General features: G+C 40.1%; 1 protein-coding gene across 4 annotated transcripts in view; it reads right to left on the bottom strand.

Moving 5' to 3' along the window:
- RHOT1 (ras homolog family member T1) overlaps window positions 1–20,235 on the bottom strand; it is a 42,799-nt gene extending 22,564 nt beyond the window's left edge. For 2 of the 4 annotated variants that reach the window (XM_050920771.1, XM_050920774.1), the window contains exons 1-9: window positions 20,063–20,235; window positions 12,918–12,976; window positions 9,731–9,812; window positions 7,436–7,479; window positions 6,068–6,121; window positions 5,514–5,566; window positions 4,116–4,224; window positions 3,696–3,797; window positions 1,067–1,165 (exon numbers count right to left, since the gene is read on the bottom strand). In XM_050920771.1, coding sequence (XP_050776728.1) covers window positions 1,067–1,165; window positions 3,696–3,797; window positions 4,116–4,224; window positions 5,514–5,566; window positions 6,068–6,121; window positions 7,436–7,479; window positions 9,731–9,812; window positions 12,918–12,976; window positions 20,063–20,099 — 639 coding nt within the window. In that variant the 5' untranslated portion in view covers window positions 20,100–20,235. Of the gene's footprint in view, window positions 1–1,066; window positions 1,166–3,695; window positions 3,798–4,115; window positions 4,225–5,513; window positions 5,567–6,067; window positions 6,122–7,435; window positions 7,480–9,730; window positions 9,813–12,917; window positions 12,977–14,485; window positions 14,505–20,062 lie in introns of those variants that run through there. The other 2 variants (XM_050920770.1, XM_050920773.1) reach the window with 1 other exon arrangement.
- Window positions 20,236–20,484: the final 249 nt, after the last annotated feature.

The following is a 20,484-nucleotide window of genomic DNA, read 5'->3' as shown; positions in this document are numbered from 1 at the left end:
CATGTCCTGCTCAAAGTGCAGCCTTAAAAGCTATGTTAATTTAATGGTAGGGACAATTCAAGCAGACTTTAAATTAAAGCAAAGCAGGCAGGACAGTTCCTTGCTCGTTGGTACTGCTCCCACGTAAGAGCAAAACAAGACAGGGTATCTATTATTTGCTTCAGTTTCCAAGACTGTTAAAGAATCACAGCCACCTAGAGAGGAACAGGTGTTTAAGGAAACAAATGCAATACCGGGGAACCTCAGGACTGTATTTAAACCCGCACTAATCAGTAGAGGTAGAGAGATGTAGAAAAACTCTTTTTAGTTTTTCAAGCAAAGTGTTGCCAGTTTAAACTGACAAATGCAGGACATTCAACTGAGTTACAATCTTAGCAATAGCTAGCCACAATAATGTGAATTCAGGTTTGAGGAGAAGCTTTAACTCTGCATTCCATTTCTTAGCTTTAATACTTAAGGTTAAATGTAGTTCGGTATCTGAAACATTACACCTGATTTTCATCTCACTCATTTTACGCCAGTGTCATTCCATTGACTTCAGGGGAATAACTCCTGGTTTTAGACCAGCATTCAAGAAGAATGAGGCCCAGTATCTGTTATGGGCATCAACAATACAAAGATGATTTATATAGGGCAAGATTTTGCGCTACCCAGTGGGAGCGTGCAAAGAGACTTCCGCCACAACTACACACAGGACTAAAAGCACAATCCCAGTGGAGACAGTGAAGATGGTAACAGTTTCCCAAGAGGAACAAGGCCTATGGCCTTTCCCTAAATCCACATCAGCAGGAAGAATAGTACATAATGCACCTATTTGCTATGTGGTACAGTGCCCATTGTACTGGCTCTCCTATAACTCAAGGAGAAATTTTGGTCAAGTCAGTCCCCAAGCACAGGGCAGTGCCTAAAATGGCACAATCTAGCCAGTGCGCAATTTCACAATTAAAAATAGGTATCCAAACGTTACCAGTCACCTCAACTTGTTTTGATAGTATTCTAGAGCTGAGCTACCATGTACTCAGTATGGAGAAAATAGGGGGTGATAAAAAAAATAGTAGGGAGATACCTGAAAGAAGTTGAGCTCTGCATCACTGAGAGTGCCATCATTATCCTGATCAGAGATTCTGAAGATGCGAGTCAGAGCTTTTATACAGGCAGGTTTCATCTACAGATCAAGAGAGAAATTAGGACCCACTTTCACAGGAAAATTACATTTTTATTTATTTTTTTTTTGCTTGAACATGAAAATAATCACACTAACAACACAAGAGAGCATTAAACAGAATTCAAATAGATACTGACAATTTAATGTTTGGTTTGTTTTAGATTTTCAGAATGGGCACCTAGAAAATTAATAAATATAAGAAACAGCAAAACCCGGCAAGAGTAAACTTATATTCCGAAAAAGATTACAAAGAAGTCATTTTTGATATTAAACGTCCTTAAATTCAATTATATAAAATCTTGACTCTCTCTCTTCAGGCTGAACAATCCAAAAGTATCCAAAAATACAAATATCCAAAAACAGTTTTCTGTATTTGTTGCCTTATTGTGATGTAAAAAGTTTTTAAAAACTAAATTTGACGACAGAAATTTGAAGAAAATCATTTTCCAAGCCTTTCCTAATGTACGCTGAGGTGCATTAGACAAGTAGTTTTCAACCTGTGGTCTGCAGACGCCGGTTGGTGGAAGTGTGGGGGAGGTTGTCTGCAGACTATCTAGGAGGTCTGTGAAAGGTTGTCATTACCATAGCACTGTGGTTTTCAACCTGGGCTCCGCAGACCCTTGAGGGTCTGCAGATCACATCTAAGATTTCCAAAGGGGTCCGCACCTCTGTTTGAAAAATGGCTCCGCAAATAGAAAAAGGTTAAAAACCACTGCATTAGACTATTATGCCCTTGCTCAGCCCCTGTATGATCGTCTTTTAAAATATTTATGTTTTAAGATAATACATTAATCCACAAGCAAGGAACAACAATAAGAGGTTTAGAAAATATGACCCATAAGGAAAGATTGAAAGAACTGGGCATGTTTAGTCTTGAGTAAAGAAAACTGAGGGGGAAACCTGATAACAGTCTTCAAATATGTTAAAGGCTGTTATGAAAAGGATGGTGATCAGTGTTTCTCCAGGTCCACTGAAGATACAAAAAGAAATAATCGGATTCATCACCAGCAATGGAGATTTAGGTTGGATATTAGGAAAAAACTTTCTAGTTATAAGGATGGTTAAGCACTGGAACAGACTTCCAAGGGAGGCTGAGGAATCCCTGTCACTGAAGGCTTTTAAGAACAAGTTAAACAAACACATGTCACGGATGGTCTAGGTATACTTAATCCTACCTCAGCACTGCAGGATGGACTAGATGACCACTTTAAGTCCCTTCCAGGCCTATGTTTCTATGATTCTACTTCTAATTCGAAAATTAAAGTCTATTTATGTGATCAGACTAGAGAAGAATCTTTTGTGTATCAATGAAGATAAATCTAATAAGGCATCTTAAATGGACATTCCACACAAAAAATAAATTCAATTCACTGGCTCTAGAGCCACAGTGAACCGTTATTGAACAGGCACCTGATCCATGTTCAACTGGTTTAGGGAGGGTTTCAGGAAGAACCCTGGGGCCAATCACAGTAATTTTAACTGTCCTCTCTCATCTATTAGACAAAGTACTGAGCATATGGACCAACAGCCTGGGAGAGGAAAGGCTGATGAGTTTGCTCCCAGGTGAGAGAGAAAATAGAAAAAGATAGGGAATTCCCTCCCAATAAATAAGATGGTGAGGGGAAAAAAGAGAAGAGAGAAAACTCTTCTCCGACTGCCAGCCATGGTGAGGAGTGAGGGAGAAAGAAAAGGGATGATGACACTAATTGCACTGTGGTGATACAATGTCACTACACAACAGCACCAGGCAAAATCAGGATGTGCGAAGTCAAGCAGCGATTATTTTGTGGCTTTCTATTACTCAGTGTTTGAGACCGAGTGGCTTTCTCCACAGTTCAAGATGAAGTGACAATCCACAATAAGTGATAAATCAAGTGCCCCTATTAATTGCAACCTATATTATTACTACTATAAAAATCCACATGTACCCGGGGAATCCATTTAATTAGTTTCCTTGTGTACTAAGAAACTAGCTACGGCTGTTACTAGAACACTAGAAAAAATATGCACTCATCTTTCTGAAGCGCTCTTATCAAGGTCTCACAAGAGTGCTCTGAAATAATTTTGCTTTCCATGACACTGGAGTAAATAGCCTGAAGTAAACAGAGTTACTCAGAATGTACATCTGCGTTAACGGAGAAAGAATCTGGAACCAGATTATATCGGATTACATTTGGCATAATTGTACAACCATGACCAAATCAAATCTGAAAATCAATTTGCAATTGTTTGTACATGTAATTAATTGGGAAGTAAAACTGAACATCCTGCAACATTCTCCCACACAGGACTTAGTAAAAGTCACAGCTCTGATTAACGTCACAGACTACAGGCATAAGGGAGCTGGCACACGATGACCAACACAGAGAAATAATCAAAGAAGAAAAAATCTACTGGGGTGGAAGTAGCATAAAAAGCAAAAAGGCAAAAATATTTTACTATTTTAACCTAACTGTCTTGCCAACTGTCTTTGGCAGAACTAAGTTTATTACAACTACACACACATATTGGTTTAAAAAGAAACAAATACCTCTTTTTCCTCTGGACAATAGAGAGGCCCTGTGGGATGTAAAACAGCTTTCTGTGCATAATAGAATAGCTCAGATATATTCTTCAAGTTTTTGGCTGAACACTGAAAAAGAAGACTTTAAATTAGTTAGTTAATCCTTCTGAATATTTCACCACTTCTTTGGGTGTCTAAATGGTCCTTTGAAAAGAAGGGAAATATGGTCCTTTGAAAAAAATTTGAGAGCTATGTGTTTGCAATGACTAGCTCAGCGGGGACTAGCTCCAGCTCAGTTGCAGCGTCTTAGCACTACTGCGATACAAACAATGTAGTAATTTTGAGTTGCTCTATCACTACTACAATCGAAAAAGTTAAAGTATAAACTTGGCAGCAATGTGGTACTTGTTATTCACTCAGAATTAATTCCAAAATGTAGGAGCATACCTCTACGCAAGTTTCTATCTCTGTGTATTGGTTCATAATGGGAAGGATGGTCTCCATACTGCTATATTCCACTAGATCAGATTTGTTTCCAACCAATATAAGAGGAAGCCTGAAAACATAAGATTTATCAAAGGAGATTTACAATGAGAAGAAGCTGAAAATATCTATTTTATTTGGCAACTTATTCTACTCCAAAGGAAGTAAACAATTTGCACTTATGTTGTTTCTATGGACTGACTAGACGCCAATGGTAAAGAGCAGGAACAAAAATGAATTAGCAGTTTTAGATTTATTTCATAACGGTGTCAAAACAAATTAATGAGACAAGGATTTAACTTACAAACTGCTTTACAGGCGAGTCTCATCTTACGCTGGGGTTACATTCTACTGTCAGCGTGTAAAGTGAAAATCGCATATAGTCAAAATTACATTGAGTGTAAGGGCAGGCAGAATCGCCTGCACTACAGGTACAGTATTTAAATTGTTATTTTTCTCTTTTTGTTTTTGCCAACAGCACAAAGCTGAATTCGCGCATGTTAAATGCGCGTAAGATGAGACTCGCCTGTACTTGTTTTGGATTTTTGGAAAAAAAAAAGTTAAACAGTGTGGTTAATTACTTATAAAGCTTCCATTATACACAGTAACACACAAAATTTCATATGGATATTTTGTGGGCATTCCTACTGCACATGCACAATGCATTACCCTTGCAAAGATATGAAAGTTGGTCCACTGGGTAAAAATAATCGTTTTCCACACTTCACTATAAGAGATCCCCAAGTAGCTCATGAATACTCAGAAAGAGCAGACATGGATAATAAATGGACAGCATTCTCACGGACAATTTTTTTCCTCTGGATTTTCTTTTTTAAATAGCTAAACTAGAAATTCACACACAAAAATGAGGGTCTGGCTTAAGCCAACCAAAGGCAGGAAGTTCAGAATACAAGCTGTCTCCCCCATGCTTAGCTTGTCACGGAACTTCCTTCAAAGCTCTCCTTTAATTTCTCAGCTTCCACCAACATTTCATAGATCTATACAAAACTTAAAACATCTGGTGCCTGAAGAAGCCTAGCCATGGAGGCAGCATTGTGATCAAGCCATGGACTCTCTCTTAGCATAACTGGCATTAGAAGAAAACTAGTGCAGAAAAGTAGGAAGGCATTCACATATATGGTGCAAGCTATCAATGACATTTTTAAAACAGCATATTTGATGGGTTAAAAAGTCACTTGCTAGTTAAAAATATCTGTAAAAAAATGTAGGCAATGAGGCTACTTCAGACTAACTTCACATCTGCCTTTTTTGGCTGAACAATACCCTCAATGTTACTTAACCACCCCCATCACCTTAATACTTAGGTCTATTTCATGTTTTTTCCTCCCTCTCAGTACAAACCTGCTATCTTTGTCTGTTCTTTCATTGATGAGAGGAATCCATCTGCTTGTTACCTAAAGCAACAAATTAACGCTTATCAAGAAGACGCACACTTAGGCTAATATGACTGAATTGCATACAATAAACTTGAGAATGGCTGGTCCTGGTCTCTTGCCTTCTGGGCTTATTGTGAGTTGGAATGAGCACCACTTTTGGCCATGAGGGTGTAGGAATTAAAAAGGAAAAGCCTAAGCTGACTGATAGCAACATTCCCAGCATATTACTGAATGGAATTAACAAGCTCAGAAGAGAATTTTATCTAGTACTCCTTGTTTGTGAGAATGGCACACCCAAGAGAAAACTCTGAGGTGTCAGTGTTAAATAAGGAAAAGAGACGACTGATGGGGACCACCAGAAAAAGAATACTATTGGTAGATTATATACCATGTAATATTTTCCAGTGAGATTTTATGCACTTTAAATATTTAAGAACAAAGTTTTCACTGTGCCTATCCCGTCACAGGAGATGCATCTTAAAAAGCAGCTAGATAGTATAAAAGGTGTTTTCATCATACCTTGTCAATAGAATTCTTGTTGTTAACAGCATATACTATGCAAATTACATTAGCCTAAAATGAAAAAGAGAAGCCATTGAATCCTGAATGTGTGGATTGCCTAGAACAGCAAACAGTTAAAAAGCACACCTAGCCACATCACAACAAGAGAGTAAAATATGCTTCATTGTTGGCCAGTGTTTGTGCCCCTAGTTTGCTCATACAATCTGAAGCCGGACTGATTGCCTGAAGAGAGCGGAGAAATGGAAAATATTAAGAAATGCCCAAATCAGTTTTTTGCAGAGGTACATTCCAGGGAAATGGTGGCATAGACTTCTAAGCTACCTACATTTGAGCTGTCACATATCTATTTTTCCTTGGTCCCAGAGCTGCAGTTCTCGAGTTTGGCTACCCACCAAGAATAGGACATGAAAAAACTGCCTCTATATAGAATATACAAAGATGCATTTAAGATGCTCAGAAAGCACTGAGGGCAGAAAATGAAGGTTTCTTAGTAACTCCACAAACACCTCACTGCAGCAGTTCACGAGTAAGGGTAATGCAACAGGTTGACAGGAAAATAGTTAACAGGATTTTTCAGGCACTGGGATCATTTTGCTGCAAACGCTGTCAGTCCCTCGGTTGACTGCCTGAAAGAAAGCTGGTTCTCCCTTTCCAACCAAGCAGGAACATGAGCCCAAATTGCCAAAGGGGGAGAAATATTGTGCTGAGAGCTGCCATCTTCTCTGGGCAGGCCAGTAAGTGGAACAGGCACAGCTGATCATTTGCAACGGTTATGCAGAAAGCACAGCACCTCATGGAACTGTGTGTGTGTAAGGCTGGTCCTGACAAATATTACAAACGGGAACCAGGAGAGGTGGTGTTATGTGGGTACAGCTGTTTGTCTAGTTTTCAGAGGTTAAGGGGATTTAAGTTTGATTTGGGCTTTGCCATCCCATCTATGCTTCACTGTGATCAACCTGAACTCGCCAATATCACATTCTACCATTGCCAGGTCACAAGTTTGCCCCTCTCTCCACCATACAGGAACACTGCAGAGGCAGAGCACTCAACTCTCAAAGGAGTACTTGATTTGAAATACAAAGCAATCTCTTCTCAAGAATACTGCTAACTGCTCTGATGCACTTCCTAGAAAACAAACAGCACCCAATCTTCCTGGACCAGAGGAAGGTTTGCTGTGACAAAAGGCTCCAACAGGAAGGTGGGGAAAGTGTTGAGAGAAAAGAATGGGAGGGCTCTCTTCCAATAATTCAAGCCAGAAGCTCTCTAGAGTGAAAATCTTTTTTAAAAGTTTGTTAAACAGCAGAGGAAAATCAAGGAGCAGAGGCTGCCTAATTTAATTCTAGCTAATCCCAAACTATCACTTACCTGTGATATTTCATGGTGAAGCTGCTCATCACTTTGCTCTGCTTCTGCATGCAACAGGAAAAAATGCCATTGATATTCTATATCATCATGAACTAAACCTGAGAATATTTTACAGTACTCATTCCAGGTACAGCCATCCTGGCAATGGCCCTTTTTCATTTTTAATTACTTTTAGCAAAGTATGTGGAACAAAAATATGCTTCTAATGCAAAGGCCGTGAAATTGATGCCCTTGCCACCAGGCTGGAACTGGCATTTGCACACAAATTTCCAGTATGAACTTTAAAGCTGAATAATTGCACTGGCAAGACAGGCTCCCTCTGGAATGCAACAGGGATTGAGTCTGCTACATTTTCTGCCATTTTCTTGGGGTGCTAAAGTGATGCTGTTGTTCTACAATGGGGTGGTGAGCCACAGGCGGCTCTTCAGAAGTTAACATGTGGCTCCTTGTATAGGCACCAACTCTGGGGCTGGAGCTACAGGCGCCAACTTTCCAATGTGCTGGGGGGTGCTCACTGCTCATCTCCTGGCTCTGCCACAGGCCCTGCCCCCACTCCACCCCTTCCCGCTCCCTTCCCTGAGCCTGCCATGCCCTCACTCCTCTCCCTGGGGTAGGGGAGGTGATGGGGAGCTGCTGACATGTTACTGTGGCTCTTTGGCAATGTACATTGGTAAATTCTGGCTCCTTCTCAGGCTCAGGTTCGCTATCCGTTCTACAATGTCATATTTTATGCTGGAATTTACATTACAGAACAACAGCATCAGTTTAGTACCCCAAGAAGGAGATAGCAGAAAATGTAGCAGACCCAATCCTTGATGCTTTCCAGAGGGAGCCTGTCTTGCCAGTGCAATTATTCAGCTTTAAAATTCATACTGGAAATTTGTGTGAAAATGCCAGTTCCAGCCTGGTGATTATAATTTTACCAGCAAATATAATTCCTAGCAAATCAGAGCTTTTGCTATATCTGTCTGAGAGATTTTATATAACAACATGGAAAACTCTTGGCTGTGCGACAGTTAATCCTAAACCCAGAGGGAGCTCATCACAAAATACTTTGTACTAAACTGAGAAATAATTGAGGATAGCATCAAAAGGAGACAGAAGTATGAAATCATTTGTAAAGACTGTCACAAAGAAGCAAACTTCAAAAGTTTTGTGGGCAGAGTTTGGGGTAATTACTAGAAAGTGATCATCTTCTTTATCACAACCCCAAGGAAGTGTTTGCTACTGAGAGAGAAGTCTTCAAATAGAGGAAAGACTAGCTGTACTGCCACTACTGTTCACATGACAAGACAACCCTGAAACGAGGTGGTAGTAAGATCTTTAAAATCACATTTATCATAGGAATTTGCTCATGTCAACTGTAGAATTGCCTCAAGCATTCCCAACTAATGGAGACTCAAAGGAAAAAGGATTCTGATATTTGACTTACCTAGGTTTGTATGGTTTAAAATTCAGAGCATGCACTAATATCAGTGGACACAGAACATTAAAATTAAACTGACACACAAACTGACCAAAAAAAAGTCAACTTCACCCCTAAGCAGTCATAACAGTAGAAAATCTGCTGATGCAGCCTCGCCCTGGGTCCCCGCCTTTGAATGTTTGAAGGGAGCTTTCCTCAGAGGTTCTTGACTTTAGAATTGCTTTCTATATTGCCTGACAGAGCCGGAGTTTGTTGACTTTTAAGGCATGGCATAAAACTTAACTGTTGACTTGAGTTTCTGCCTGCTAGGCAATGGTACAATTTATTTATGCCTTCTATTCAATTTAAGTATTCAGACTATTAATATTTATTTAACAAGCACCAGACGAGATGGGAACATTTTAAAAAAAATGAAAATAAGAGTAAAGAAATTCACAGAAGTTTAAACTATGTTGTCATCTCATCCTGTTGTGCCAAGATAGCACAGTACACAGAATATGTAAAAGTTGCCTACATTTTTAGTGACTTCTTCACTAAATGGGATGAGAGCAGTTTTGGATCTCCCTGAATTTAGTTGCCTTGTGCCTGACCTTGCAAACACTTACGACCATGCTCAGACCACCCACTGACCTTATTAGAACATTGCTACTGTTGATTCAGAGGGACTACTCACAACACTTAGCACTAGGCTCAGTGAAGTTTGCAGGATCGATCCCTGTCAATCTACCTCAACAAACCTACATTAAAATAACATTAATTTAATGTCCAGCTCCTGGCAGAGGCTGGAAGTTTTGATGAGGCAACTGAAGCAGGAAAGAAATCCTGGATCAGAACAAGTCATATAGCCATGTGTACTATAGAACCACTACCTGAATAATCCACTATGTGTGTTGGCACTCTTTCAGGGGTGACATCAGCTGGGATGGTGATTTCTTCTGCACGTGGAGGAACCTTGATTCGTAAACAAACAGTAAGAAGGAAAAACCTCTATAAAAACAGTCAATAAACCAGGGAAATGAACATCTAACAATGGTTTATAAAAAGAGTATAGATAAACTTCTCCGTGGATTAGGAAACTTTAAATAGAAGTGATTATTAATTTTGTTAAATTTTTCAGCAAAAGTTTTTGTTTTCTTTATGTTCTTAAAGCCTCTGCCACAAGTCTAAGCTTTGCTGTGCCAGAGTATCATTGTTATGAAAAGACCTGAAATGAAGGCTCATGTAAATCTCAGACCCAAAATATTAGAAGTAACATTATTACAAGGCACCCTACAAATAAACTGCTGTCTGAATTGTAAATCAATTTACCATATTTAACAATTACACCTAAAGCTTAAATATATCATTTAAGCAATACTATTCTGTAGAATGGGTAAACTTTTGGTTTCTTGTTTATTTCAACTATTAGTACAGCTATCTCCACATCCATTTCCAAGGACATTACACTACAGTCGACAGTGCAGTAACACACCCACTTGGCTGGCCCGTGTCAGCTGACTCAGGTTTATGGGGTTCGGCTTGCAGGGCTATAAAATTTCAGTGTATACGGTCAGCTCCGGGCTGGAGCTCAGGCTCTAAGACCCTGCGAGAGGGAAGGTCCCAGAGCTTGAGCATAAATATCTAAACTGCAAATTTATAGCCCCACAATCCAAGCCAGATGACATGGGCCAGCAGTGTGTGTTTTATTGCATTGTAGACATATCTTAAGGGTACACATCAAAAAATGACCTGTGGTAGCAAGTCTCAAAGCCCAGGTCAACTGACTTGGGATTCCAGGGCTCACACTGGAGGGCTAAAGACAGTGTAGATGTTTGGGCTAAAGCTTGAGTCTGGGATCTGAGACTCTTCCCTCCTGCTGTGATTCACAGCCCAAGATACAGCCTGTGCCCAAACCCCTATACTATTATTTTTAGTCCTGCAGTGCAAGCCTGAGTCAGTTGACCAGGGCTCTGAAACACTCTGCTGCAGGTTAGTTTGGGGTTTTTTTGGCTGCATAGACATGCCAGATTAGAAGTGCTGCCAAAAATCTCATTTTAATTTTTCTGTTCTTTTGCACATATGAGGCCTGATCCTGCTCCCATTTAAGTAAATGGCAAAAATCCCACTGACCTGAATGAAGCAGACTGGGCCTATGAGAACCACTCTTCTTCTCCAAAGTATGCCAAACTTGTCTAATAGTGATGACATGCAATAGATAAAGTGCTCTCTCCAAGAAATCACAACACGTGGCAGGCTCTTTTATTTCATAGGTTCTGCTAAATATTAAATCTACAGAAGTTTACAGGGAGCTCAAAAATGATACTCATGAAAACTAATGCTTTGAAAAATTTTGTACATCAATCATGACTGGTAATTTATTCCCCAAATAGTACCCATCCAGATTCAGGAACATGGTAATAAATAAATAAATACATCAGTCTTATATAGCGCTTTTCATCCATGGACTGCAGTCTCATCATCCCATTTTACAGGGAAACCTGAGGCATAGAGAGGTGAAGTGACCTGCCCAAAGGTCACCCAACAGGCCACTGGCAGACCTGGGAATAGAAACCAGGTTTCCTGAGTCCCAGTACAGCGCTCCATCCACTAATCCATACTGTCTTCTTAACAGTGCAACACCAAGGTGTAACATCAATCTTAAGTCTCCAGGAAATTCATCCAACTGACCAGATTTTTTGCTTGGCAAATCTGTCTTTCCGTATCTTTATGTTCTTTTAACAAGCCTGACTGCTCAAAGAATGGTCTTGTGTAAAGCTGCAGACCATAGTCACATTTCTGCCAAGATGATTATGGCAACACCTGGTGCATGAAATAAGACTACCCCAATGACACATCTACATAGTCCTGAGCTGCATAACAAACACATGCATGATTCCAGCAAGTCCTTCTGAAGAGTTATATATGATACAATTAGGTCTGAAATCATCTTTGCTGTTTTCAGCAATCAGATTGCTGTGCTGAGTGTAGATGAAATTTTCCTTTAAAAAAGACACTTGTCGAAGTGGACTCTACTGTATAAAGACAAAAAGGTCATATAGAGCTGCAATTCATTTAAAGGGATAGCAATGGCCAGGTGCCCCAGTAGTGACATCAGTAATGTAATCATATTTTAAAACATTTACAGCCTTGTTCTTGGACTTCAGACATATACTGCCGTACATTAGGAAACATGACATTGCAGTTTTAAAGAGTGAACGGACATGGTATATGAGGCCAGCTTCAAGTCCCACATTCCAAACTTTAAACATTTACGTAAACAGATGATAAACTATCTTTCCCCTAATACCGTGCCAAGAAAAGGAATCCAGTGAGTGTTAACAATAAGACACTACAAGTTTTATTGCCTGCTACCTTTTTCAAAGGAATAGCCTGAAAATGTTTTAGTATAATCCAGTCCATAACCAACTAAATAAAACCCAACCATTTCTACATTTATCTGAAAAAGGTTTAGACAATTATTTACATCAACGGGTTATGAAAACATGCTTCAAAAAGTAACACAATACAAAGTCATTCTTAATTACAGATATTGACTAACTGCTACTGCAAGGGCTATACAGCTTGACAAGTTTCGAACTCTTCACCTTTATTTATATAGTTAGATGCTCACGTTTTTACAAGTAATGCCTTCCGGCAGAGATTACCCCCCTGCTCCTTCTTCGACATCTTTTCCTCCATTATTCCCTTCTTTTGACCTATGTTATTTTCTGACTATTTTTAAAGGACTAACACTTCAGGCGTACGTGGATCAATAAGAACAAATGTGAGTTCAGTTAAGCATATGAAAAGAATGAGCAAAAATAAGTAACTGAAATATGACTCCTGTTCTCCATATAGAAATGTTTCTAACCAGTTTAAGTCATTCTTCCAGGAGAAGCCAATACCTTTTATCACCCTTTTAAATACTTTAATAAGAAAAGCACCACATTAAAAAATCCACTGATAGATTTAAAATTACAACTTCACTAACTTTAACTTACATGCACATTTCTGTGACTGGTAAGTAGCTTTTCTAGCAGAGAAGCACAATTTAGAGGACAAATAGGGATGTCCTACCTCTTCTGGAAATTCTTCACTGACAAGAGACATAATGAGTGATGTCTTTCCAACTCTGGCTGTGAAGGGAAAAAAATTATGGAATTAGAATATTTGTTTTAACCTTCCGCTTCACTGAATAGTTACAGTTCTATCTCAAGATGGGAAGCATTTTAAAAACATTTTACATCTTCCAATATTAAAATTTTAACAAAAATGTCTCTTAATAAAATCTAAACATGGGTCCTCAGCTCCTTCACAGGGTCGCTTTAAGGACCTTTCTGGTAAAGAAATGTGGGTCCGTCTCCTATGTGTTTTCAAATACATGCCTAAACTTTTCAGCTAAGGGAACAAAACATCAAATCTTTTTTGCCTTGTCCAGCTTTACATGATAAGGTGAGCAGGATTTAGCCTCAAATAACTACAATATGAGGCACCTCTGAAAATATCTGGGCATGCATACAGAACATTTACTTTAGCATAGGAATTCAGGAAGGAAAGGAATTAAAAGAATTAATGTAACAAGAAAGTGACATCTACATTAAAAAAAGATGGAAGGGCAGGGATGTCTGCAATAAAATCAGATTGGACAGTGAAGAATATACTACAGGGAGCAATCATCTATGAACAGCACTTTCTGAAGTTAGTTTGGATTGTAAACTCCATGAAGATAGGACTTTATTTTTTCCTATGTTTGCCAAAACGCTAAGCACTCTTTTGATGTATAGTTTTAAAAAAAAATACTGGTAAGAAGAGTTAATTCTAGCTGACTTTGTGCTTCTCTGATTTCTCATTATTTTAAATATTCTTGTATGAGAAGATCCTGGTAATTTCACATGGCTAGCTTCATCACAAGGAAAACATTAAGTAGAGGCAAGTATATGATCATAGCATAGGAGGATGAGCACATACTATTTTCCTTGATTTATATGCAAGGTTAACATAGGCCAGTTACAGCTGTTCTATTTTGAATCAGTTAAAAAGCTTATTTGTATGAGTGGTTAGCAAAGATACCATGACTATTAAAGAGCCTTTGATGCACTTTTTAGACTTAGACTAATGTTAAAAAGCTACATATTTTAAGAAACAAGCATATTAAAATCAACGTGGTCACAGATTAATGAAAAACGTTAGCAGGTTCTCAATTTAAAGAACTAAATATTGTGTGAAATTCATACAATTTATTTATAGTTAGTTTAATGTGCGGGACAATAAGCTATTTGTTCTTCCCTTCCTCAATTAAAAATAGGATATGTTATTAATTAAGGACTCAATACTGTGCCCACATATGAATAGTCCTTAATCATGAGTGTAACCCCAACGAGACCACTAGGACCACTTGTGTGAATAAGGGTAGGCAATTTTTAGGATCCTGCTAAAGATATATTTTAAAAAATCCTTCCATTGTCATTGGACCCCCTGCCCTTTGATGTACTATTTCCAGAAGAAACCTGCTGTTTCTAGTAATGCTGCTTCAGCACAACAGAGCCAAGCAGCATGATGGCTAAGGTAAGAGGTCATTACAATCTGCAGCACTTGAGCATGAAGAGGCATATTTGACAGAGCCCCAGAAAAGAAAATAGCAGTACCCCATAACTGATTCCGTCTGAATCTGATAAGCAAATTACAGCTTCTTCGCAAAAACTGAAAAACAACGATAAAAGGATGAAATTTTCTATCTAGAACCGTATATTACTATTACTGATCCTGTTCAATGTACCATACAACAACACTTAATTCTGTACTACATGCTATTTATACTACCATTGGAAATATGAACAATGTTCTCCCTGGAAAAGTGGAAACAAGAAATCACTCCAGACCTATGTTAGTCATCATATTAGTTTTAACTTCGGAGAATGCTAAGATACAACGGTGATGAGCATGATATAAGAAACTGAATAGAAAATCACTATTTTATTATGTATTCTCTAGCTGCACTCTTGATGCTGTCACCAGGACTTGATGCTGTCACCAATTTCCTCTAACTGAGCAAGATATTTGCTCTGGCAAGTGGGTGAAACTGAATCTTTAATATCTACAAGATTTGCACTTTCACGTTTTTTAAGAATTGTCTAATTCTTTTTATTGCAAAGATAGCCTTCCAAACATAAACCTGCCAAATCTGAACCAAGCATAAACAGACACAATGTCATCTTCCTGAGTCTGCAGACAGATTGCACCAGTGCCTCTGCTTCTGTTCATTGGTTTGCCAAGCAGTCAAAGAAGAAAATTAATAAGACTCTGGTCAGCTTCACAATATTATACCAGTCCTAGTGGGAAAGTTCTCTGCAGCAACAAATGCAGGCAATGAAATTACTCATTAGGCAAGAGGGCAAAAACCTGGAGGCTGAGTGAGATGTATACTGTTTAAAAGATCTCCCACAGCCAGGAAAAAAGTGAGGACCCACCTTTCCACTCTTGTAGCTGCCAGGCAATAGAGAGAGAGTTCCTTCTTTTGCAGCAAGAGGCTTGAGTTTCAAATTTATCAAACTCCATATTTGGTACCAGGTTTGGTTAGTAGGAACTCCCAAGCAGGAACTGAAGGCAGGACTCTAGAAGAAAGCTCATCCCTTCTCAACAGCTTGGGATGGCAGGTCTACTTGCCATTTTCTACTTCCAGCTACTAGATGTTTAACAAATATATGAAGTTCTGGCAATCACTCCTTACATATCTTTGCAATATCCAATCCTAAATGTCAGGTAATTTCCTTAAACTCCTATCTCTAATGAAACAGAAATAGTTTTTTGTTGAACCTAATTACCATCTTGGCTCCAAGTTACTATCAGCTATTTCCACTGATAACTACCAAACTGTTTCAGATTCATCAGGCAAGAATAAATCTATATTTATATTTCAAGATAGATGTGTGACGACAAATTGCTTTGCTATTTACAGAATATTGATATATTCTGTCAAGTATCAAAGGGGTAGCCGTGTTAGTCTGGATCTGTAAAAGCACCAAAGAATCCTGTGGCACCTTATAGACTAACTAGACGTTTTGGAGCATGAGCTTTCGTGGGTGAATACCCACTTCGTGCATCTGACGAAGTGGGTATTCACCCACGAAAGCTCATGCTCCAAAACGTTTGTTAGTCTATAAGGTGCCACAGGATTCTTTGCTGATATATTCTGTTAATTTTAGTCTCAATCTTCCTTCATTTAACAACAAGAATCTATTGTAAGCAGGTCTGTTGCTTTGTGTAATCATTATGTCATTACTCATGAAAGGTCCAAGTATAAGGTCTTTAGTCTGCCAGCTATTAAAGCAGCTGAGGGAAGAAAACAAGAGAGATCAACCTCTTGCTACACATGAGCCTCTTGACAGCTGATTCATGGAGCAAATTTTGCACTGGCTTCAGAGGTTGCACACACAGCCTTCTAGAAAAGGAGGGGAGCATAACTGTAATAAAAGCAAGGTGTCTCCATAGGATGAAGGGGTGGTGATCTCTGGATTATTAATAAATAATAATAATAATAAAAATTTGTATTACCATAGTGTCTAGGAGCCCCAGTCCATGGACCAGGACCTCATGGTAGTAGCTGGGTTATTTGCAGGCAAGGAAAGAACTATTGTTCCAATAACTGAATGGAAATGCCATTACTTTTTTTAAAAACTAGACTGCTGCAATTCTTTACCAGCTGGTTTAGCGGATAAGATTTTGGATAATTTTAACTGATGAAGAAAATGGTTGCAGAAAAAGCGCAGCATCAATTTTAAAGATCTCCTCACTCATAAGGCGTTATGTGCTCTAGGTCCAGAATGTTTCACTGACTTTATTTATAACATTCCTGGCTAGATTATATTTTGGTTTTTTGTTTTTACAGAATGGCTTAGGAAAATCTGTGTCATGGCAAAATTTGCCTGAATGTTTAATCTAGTGGAATCTCCACTGTCTTGTTTCTCTGGAGTTCTACTGCTTGAGATGCAGGAAACTATATTTATTCTGCTTAAATCTGGGTTGAACGTTTATCTTTCCAATTTAGTTTTATTGTTTATTTAGTCTTAGCAATAATAGCTTATCCGTCGGTTAGATTTACTATATAAAGTTGTGTGGTATTGTGAAATGTTTAACCTGTTTTCTCTCTTTTCTGAGCATGACAGTTAAACCTCTTACATCACGAAGCTTAAAAACAGCATTCTAGAGCTTCTCTGCAAATTAACGGCTATTAAAGATTCATGACAGCTTGGCTATTTTGGATCCCAGTATTTGGCTTACCAAAAAAAAAAAAAAAAGCCTCAAAATGTAAACCATGGCAATGGGGACTGAATGAATGTTGGGATACACTAGGACGCAAGGGTTTTCACACCTTACGTCACAATCTGAATCTCACTCAGACTGGCATTATCATCTGATGGCTCTTTTTTGGCCTAGGTGAAATGAATTGTAGTTCCAGTCCAACGGATGTGTCCACATGATCAAAAAAAAAAAAAAAAATCACTTCCATCAATATAACTGGCAGTTTCAGCTGACAAGCCAATATCAAATGAGCATGTAGACTGAACTAACTTTTCACTTCTATCAGAAACAGTCCCTAAAAAATAAACAGTTGAGGAATACTGGTAGAGATGTTCGAACAACCCATGCTGTATGTATGTGTTATTATCGATACAATACAGTTTCCAATAATATCAATTTGGCATCTCTTAAAAAATCCATACCCCAGCAACGCAATACACTTTCAGCCATAGGCTTAGTTTGGGGGGAGGGGCTGGGAAGGTACTGCCCTCTCTCCCTCTCCCCCCAAACTGCAAGCCTCAGGAAGGTGTGCAATTTGCCCCCCACGCACAGCCCCACTGGCCTAACCGGAGCTGCCTCTGCCCCCTCAATATAGAAGTCAAATGACCCCTGTGCTTTCAGATCAGTACTGGTCTTTGAAATGCAGAAACACATATTACCTATAAAACATGATCTGTGCCCATTTATCAGATATGAACTGATCCTTGTGTTGCATCTGTACTTAAATCACTGTAGCAGAACCAGTCCAAAATACTCAACTTTTCATTACTGTAGATCTGTGACACTGAAATATTCTGGTTGTTTTTTCCTATTAAAATTACACTACGCACATTTTCAATTAAGTGACCTTGGAATTAAGTTTTTCTCCCAATCATGTTTTTAATCTCTGAAGAGTCCTCATTTCTCACTTTATAAACATGTCTTCTGCAAGTTATATAACATTTAATCTAATATTGTGCAACAATGACCATCTTTAACAATTTACATGACTTTATCCTGAATGTTTTCTACCTAATCCACTAGCTACACAGATTTTTGATTATTCCATGCAATCACAATATATGAAAGACTGTGTAATTTAAAACTCGCTGCCTGTTTCCTTACAGAGTGAGCTTCAATTAGACTCAACTCAATTCAAAACTCTGTACTGTCTGTGAATTAGCAAGTCAGCTTGGCAGGCAGCAGTTGTGTTACAGAAGCTAGTAACAAAGAAACTAGGTTAGGGACAGGTTCTGAAAAGAAGTCACATAGGAAAAATTCAGTTGTATAATCAAATGAATAAAGAATATATTTAAAGCCAAATAAACTTGTTATTTTAAAATCTGGCCATGTATTGCCTTTATCTACATTGAGATTTGAAAGCATATTAACATATTTCTAGAGAACCATGCTGTAACACTGTTCTCTAGAAAGGCCCTAAAAGTTTCCCCAAACAATGTACACAGGACCTACCACACTATAGAATAATTTTACGTGCTAGGCCCACAGTTGCCAAGGAAATTATGTTAGCAATACTTTTCAAGCAAGAACTATATTCTTAATATAATTATGTATTATATAAAATACTTGTCACTTATATAGTACTTCTGCTTTCAAGGACCCTAAAGTGCTTTACAAATTAATTTCAGTGGGATATACCGTGGGCTCAGCACATTTGAAACTTAGGCCCCTGATTTAGGTGTCTAAATATGGACCAACGGGCCTAACTTTAGACATTCATTTTCTAAAATGTTTGGCTGAGAGTTCAAGGGATCTGTCCAAGGTCACACAATGAATCAATGGCAGAAACCAGGAGTCTGGACTCCCAATCCCCTGTTCTGACCACAGTGCCCATCTGATAACCATATTTAACGCAGTGTTTGCAATTTCCAAATTCAGAATATAAAAAAAACCTTACTATACTTTCAATCCTGGGCCAGGACACCACCAAATATAGGAAAGAGACAAGAATTTTGAAATGGCCAGCTCAGAAGAGTATGCAAGCTATAATGCAAAGTTTTGTGATAAGCTATGACTTGGGTATCTGCCTAGCAAAGAGCTGTAAGAATTCAAGCCGGTAATTGCAAACTAATTGGATACACACAGCCTCCTACACTACCTATTTTATTCTTGGTGTGGTTTTAATTAAGCTGTTTAACTCGCACAACTGAACCATCCCCGTGGCACTCAGCTACCTATTCTCCCTTCACTATGGTAGGGAGAAGACATCTGCCAGGTGCGGGCAGGGTAGTCTGCATCAGATGGGGGGTGAAGGGTGTGATTTTATACCTTACTAAGGATGGTCTCCGTGACACACACACAAAGCAAGGCTCCTGGTCACCAGCCTCAGAAGGCTGCCTTGAGATGACCCCATCTCCAAGCCAGGAGGTACGGGAAGCCCTGGGAAGGGGAGCAATCCCCCCTCACCTGTCCACCCATAAATACAAAACTGAACTAATGATGAGCCTCTCCTCCACACCCATCTAACCCCTGCCTCCCCTTCCCCCCCCACACATCCCCCTAACCCATCCCTGCCCTCCCCTCCCCCAATCCATCCCTGCCCTCCCCTCCCCCCACACCCCTCTACCCCCGCCTCCCCTTCCCCCTACACATTCCCCTAACCCATCCCTGCCCTCCCCTCCCCCCACACCCCTCTATCCCCACTTCCCCTTCCCCCAATCCATCTCTGCCCTCCCCTCCCCCCACATCCCCCTAACCCATCCCTGCCCTCCCCTTCCCCCACACCCCTCTACCCCCGCCTCCCCTTCCCCCTGTACATCCCCCTAACCCATCCCTGCCCTCCCCTCCCCCCACACCCCTCTACCCCCGCCTCCCCCCTCTACGCACACCCTTAACCTCCGCCTCCCCTCCCCCGTCCCCCCACACCCGCCTCCCTTCCCCCACACTCCCATCGCCCTTCCCCCACAGCCCCCTCCCCGACTCACGTTCTCCCACCAGCAGGATCCTCACGTCCTTCTTCATCTCCCCACACCCTGGGCCCAGGCTCCGGGTCCCGCTCACATCAGGGTTGGGGGCAGGCTGCGGCCTTGCCTTGCCTCCAGCACGCTCCAGCCCCCCAGCGGCAGCGGCAGCGGCTACGGCAGCCCGAGGGGGACACGCTAGCGCGAGGAAAGAGCATGAGCGCGCGAGAACGAGCGCGCCCCCTGGCGGTGAAGGGCCTGTCCTAGGTCCGGGCTCTGCTGGCCGGGCCAGGGAGGGGGACAGTGGTGGAGCCTGTCTGTGCTGGAATGAATGCACCTGTCTGTCCATGCTGGCTCAGACTAGGGGACCCCAGATGTCCCAATTTTATAGGGACAGTCCTGATTGTGGGGGCTTTTTCGTATATAGGCACCTATTACCCCCCACG

Source organism: Gopherus flavomarginatus, chromosome 12 (genome assembly GCF_025201925.1).
Source record: "Gopherus flavomarginatus isolate rGopFla2 chromosome 12, rGopFla2.mat.asm, whole genome shotgun sequence".
Classification (NCBI taxonomy): Eukaryota; Metazoa; Chordata; order Testudines; family Testudinidae; genus Gopherus; species Gopherus flavomarginatus.
Note: the sequence above shows the minus strand (reverse complement) of the source record. Positions and strands in the feature narration are given on the sequence as shown.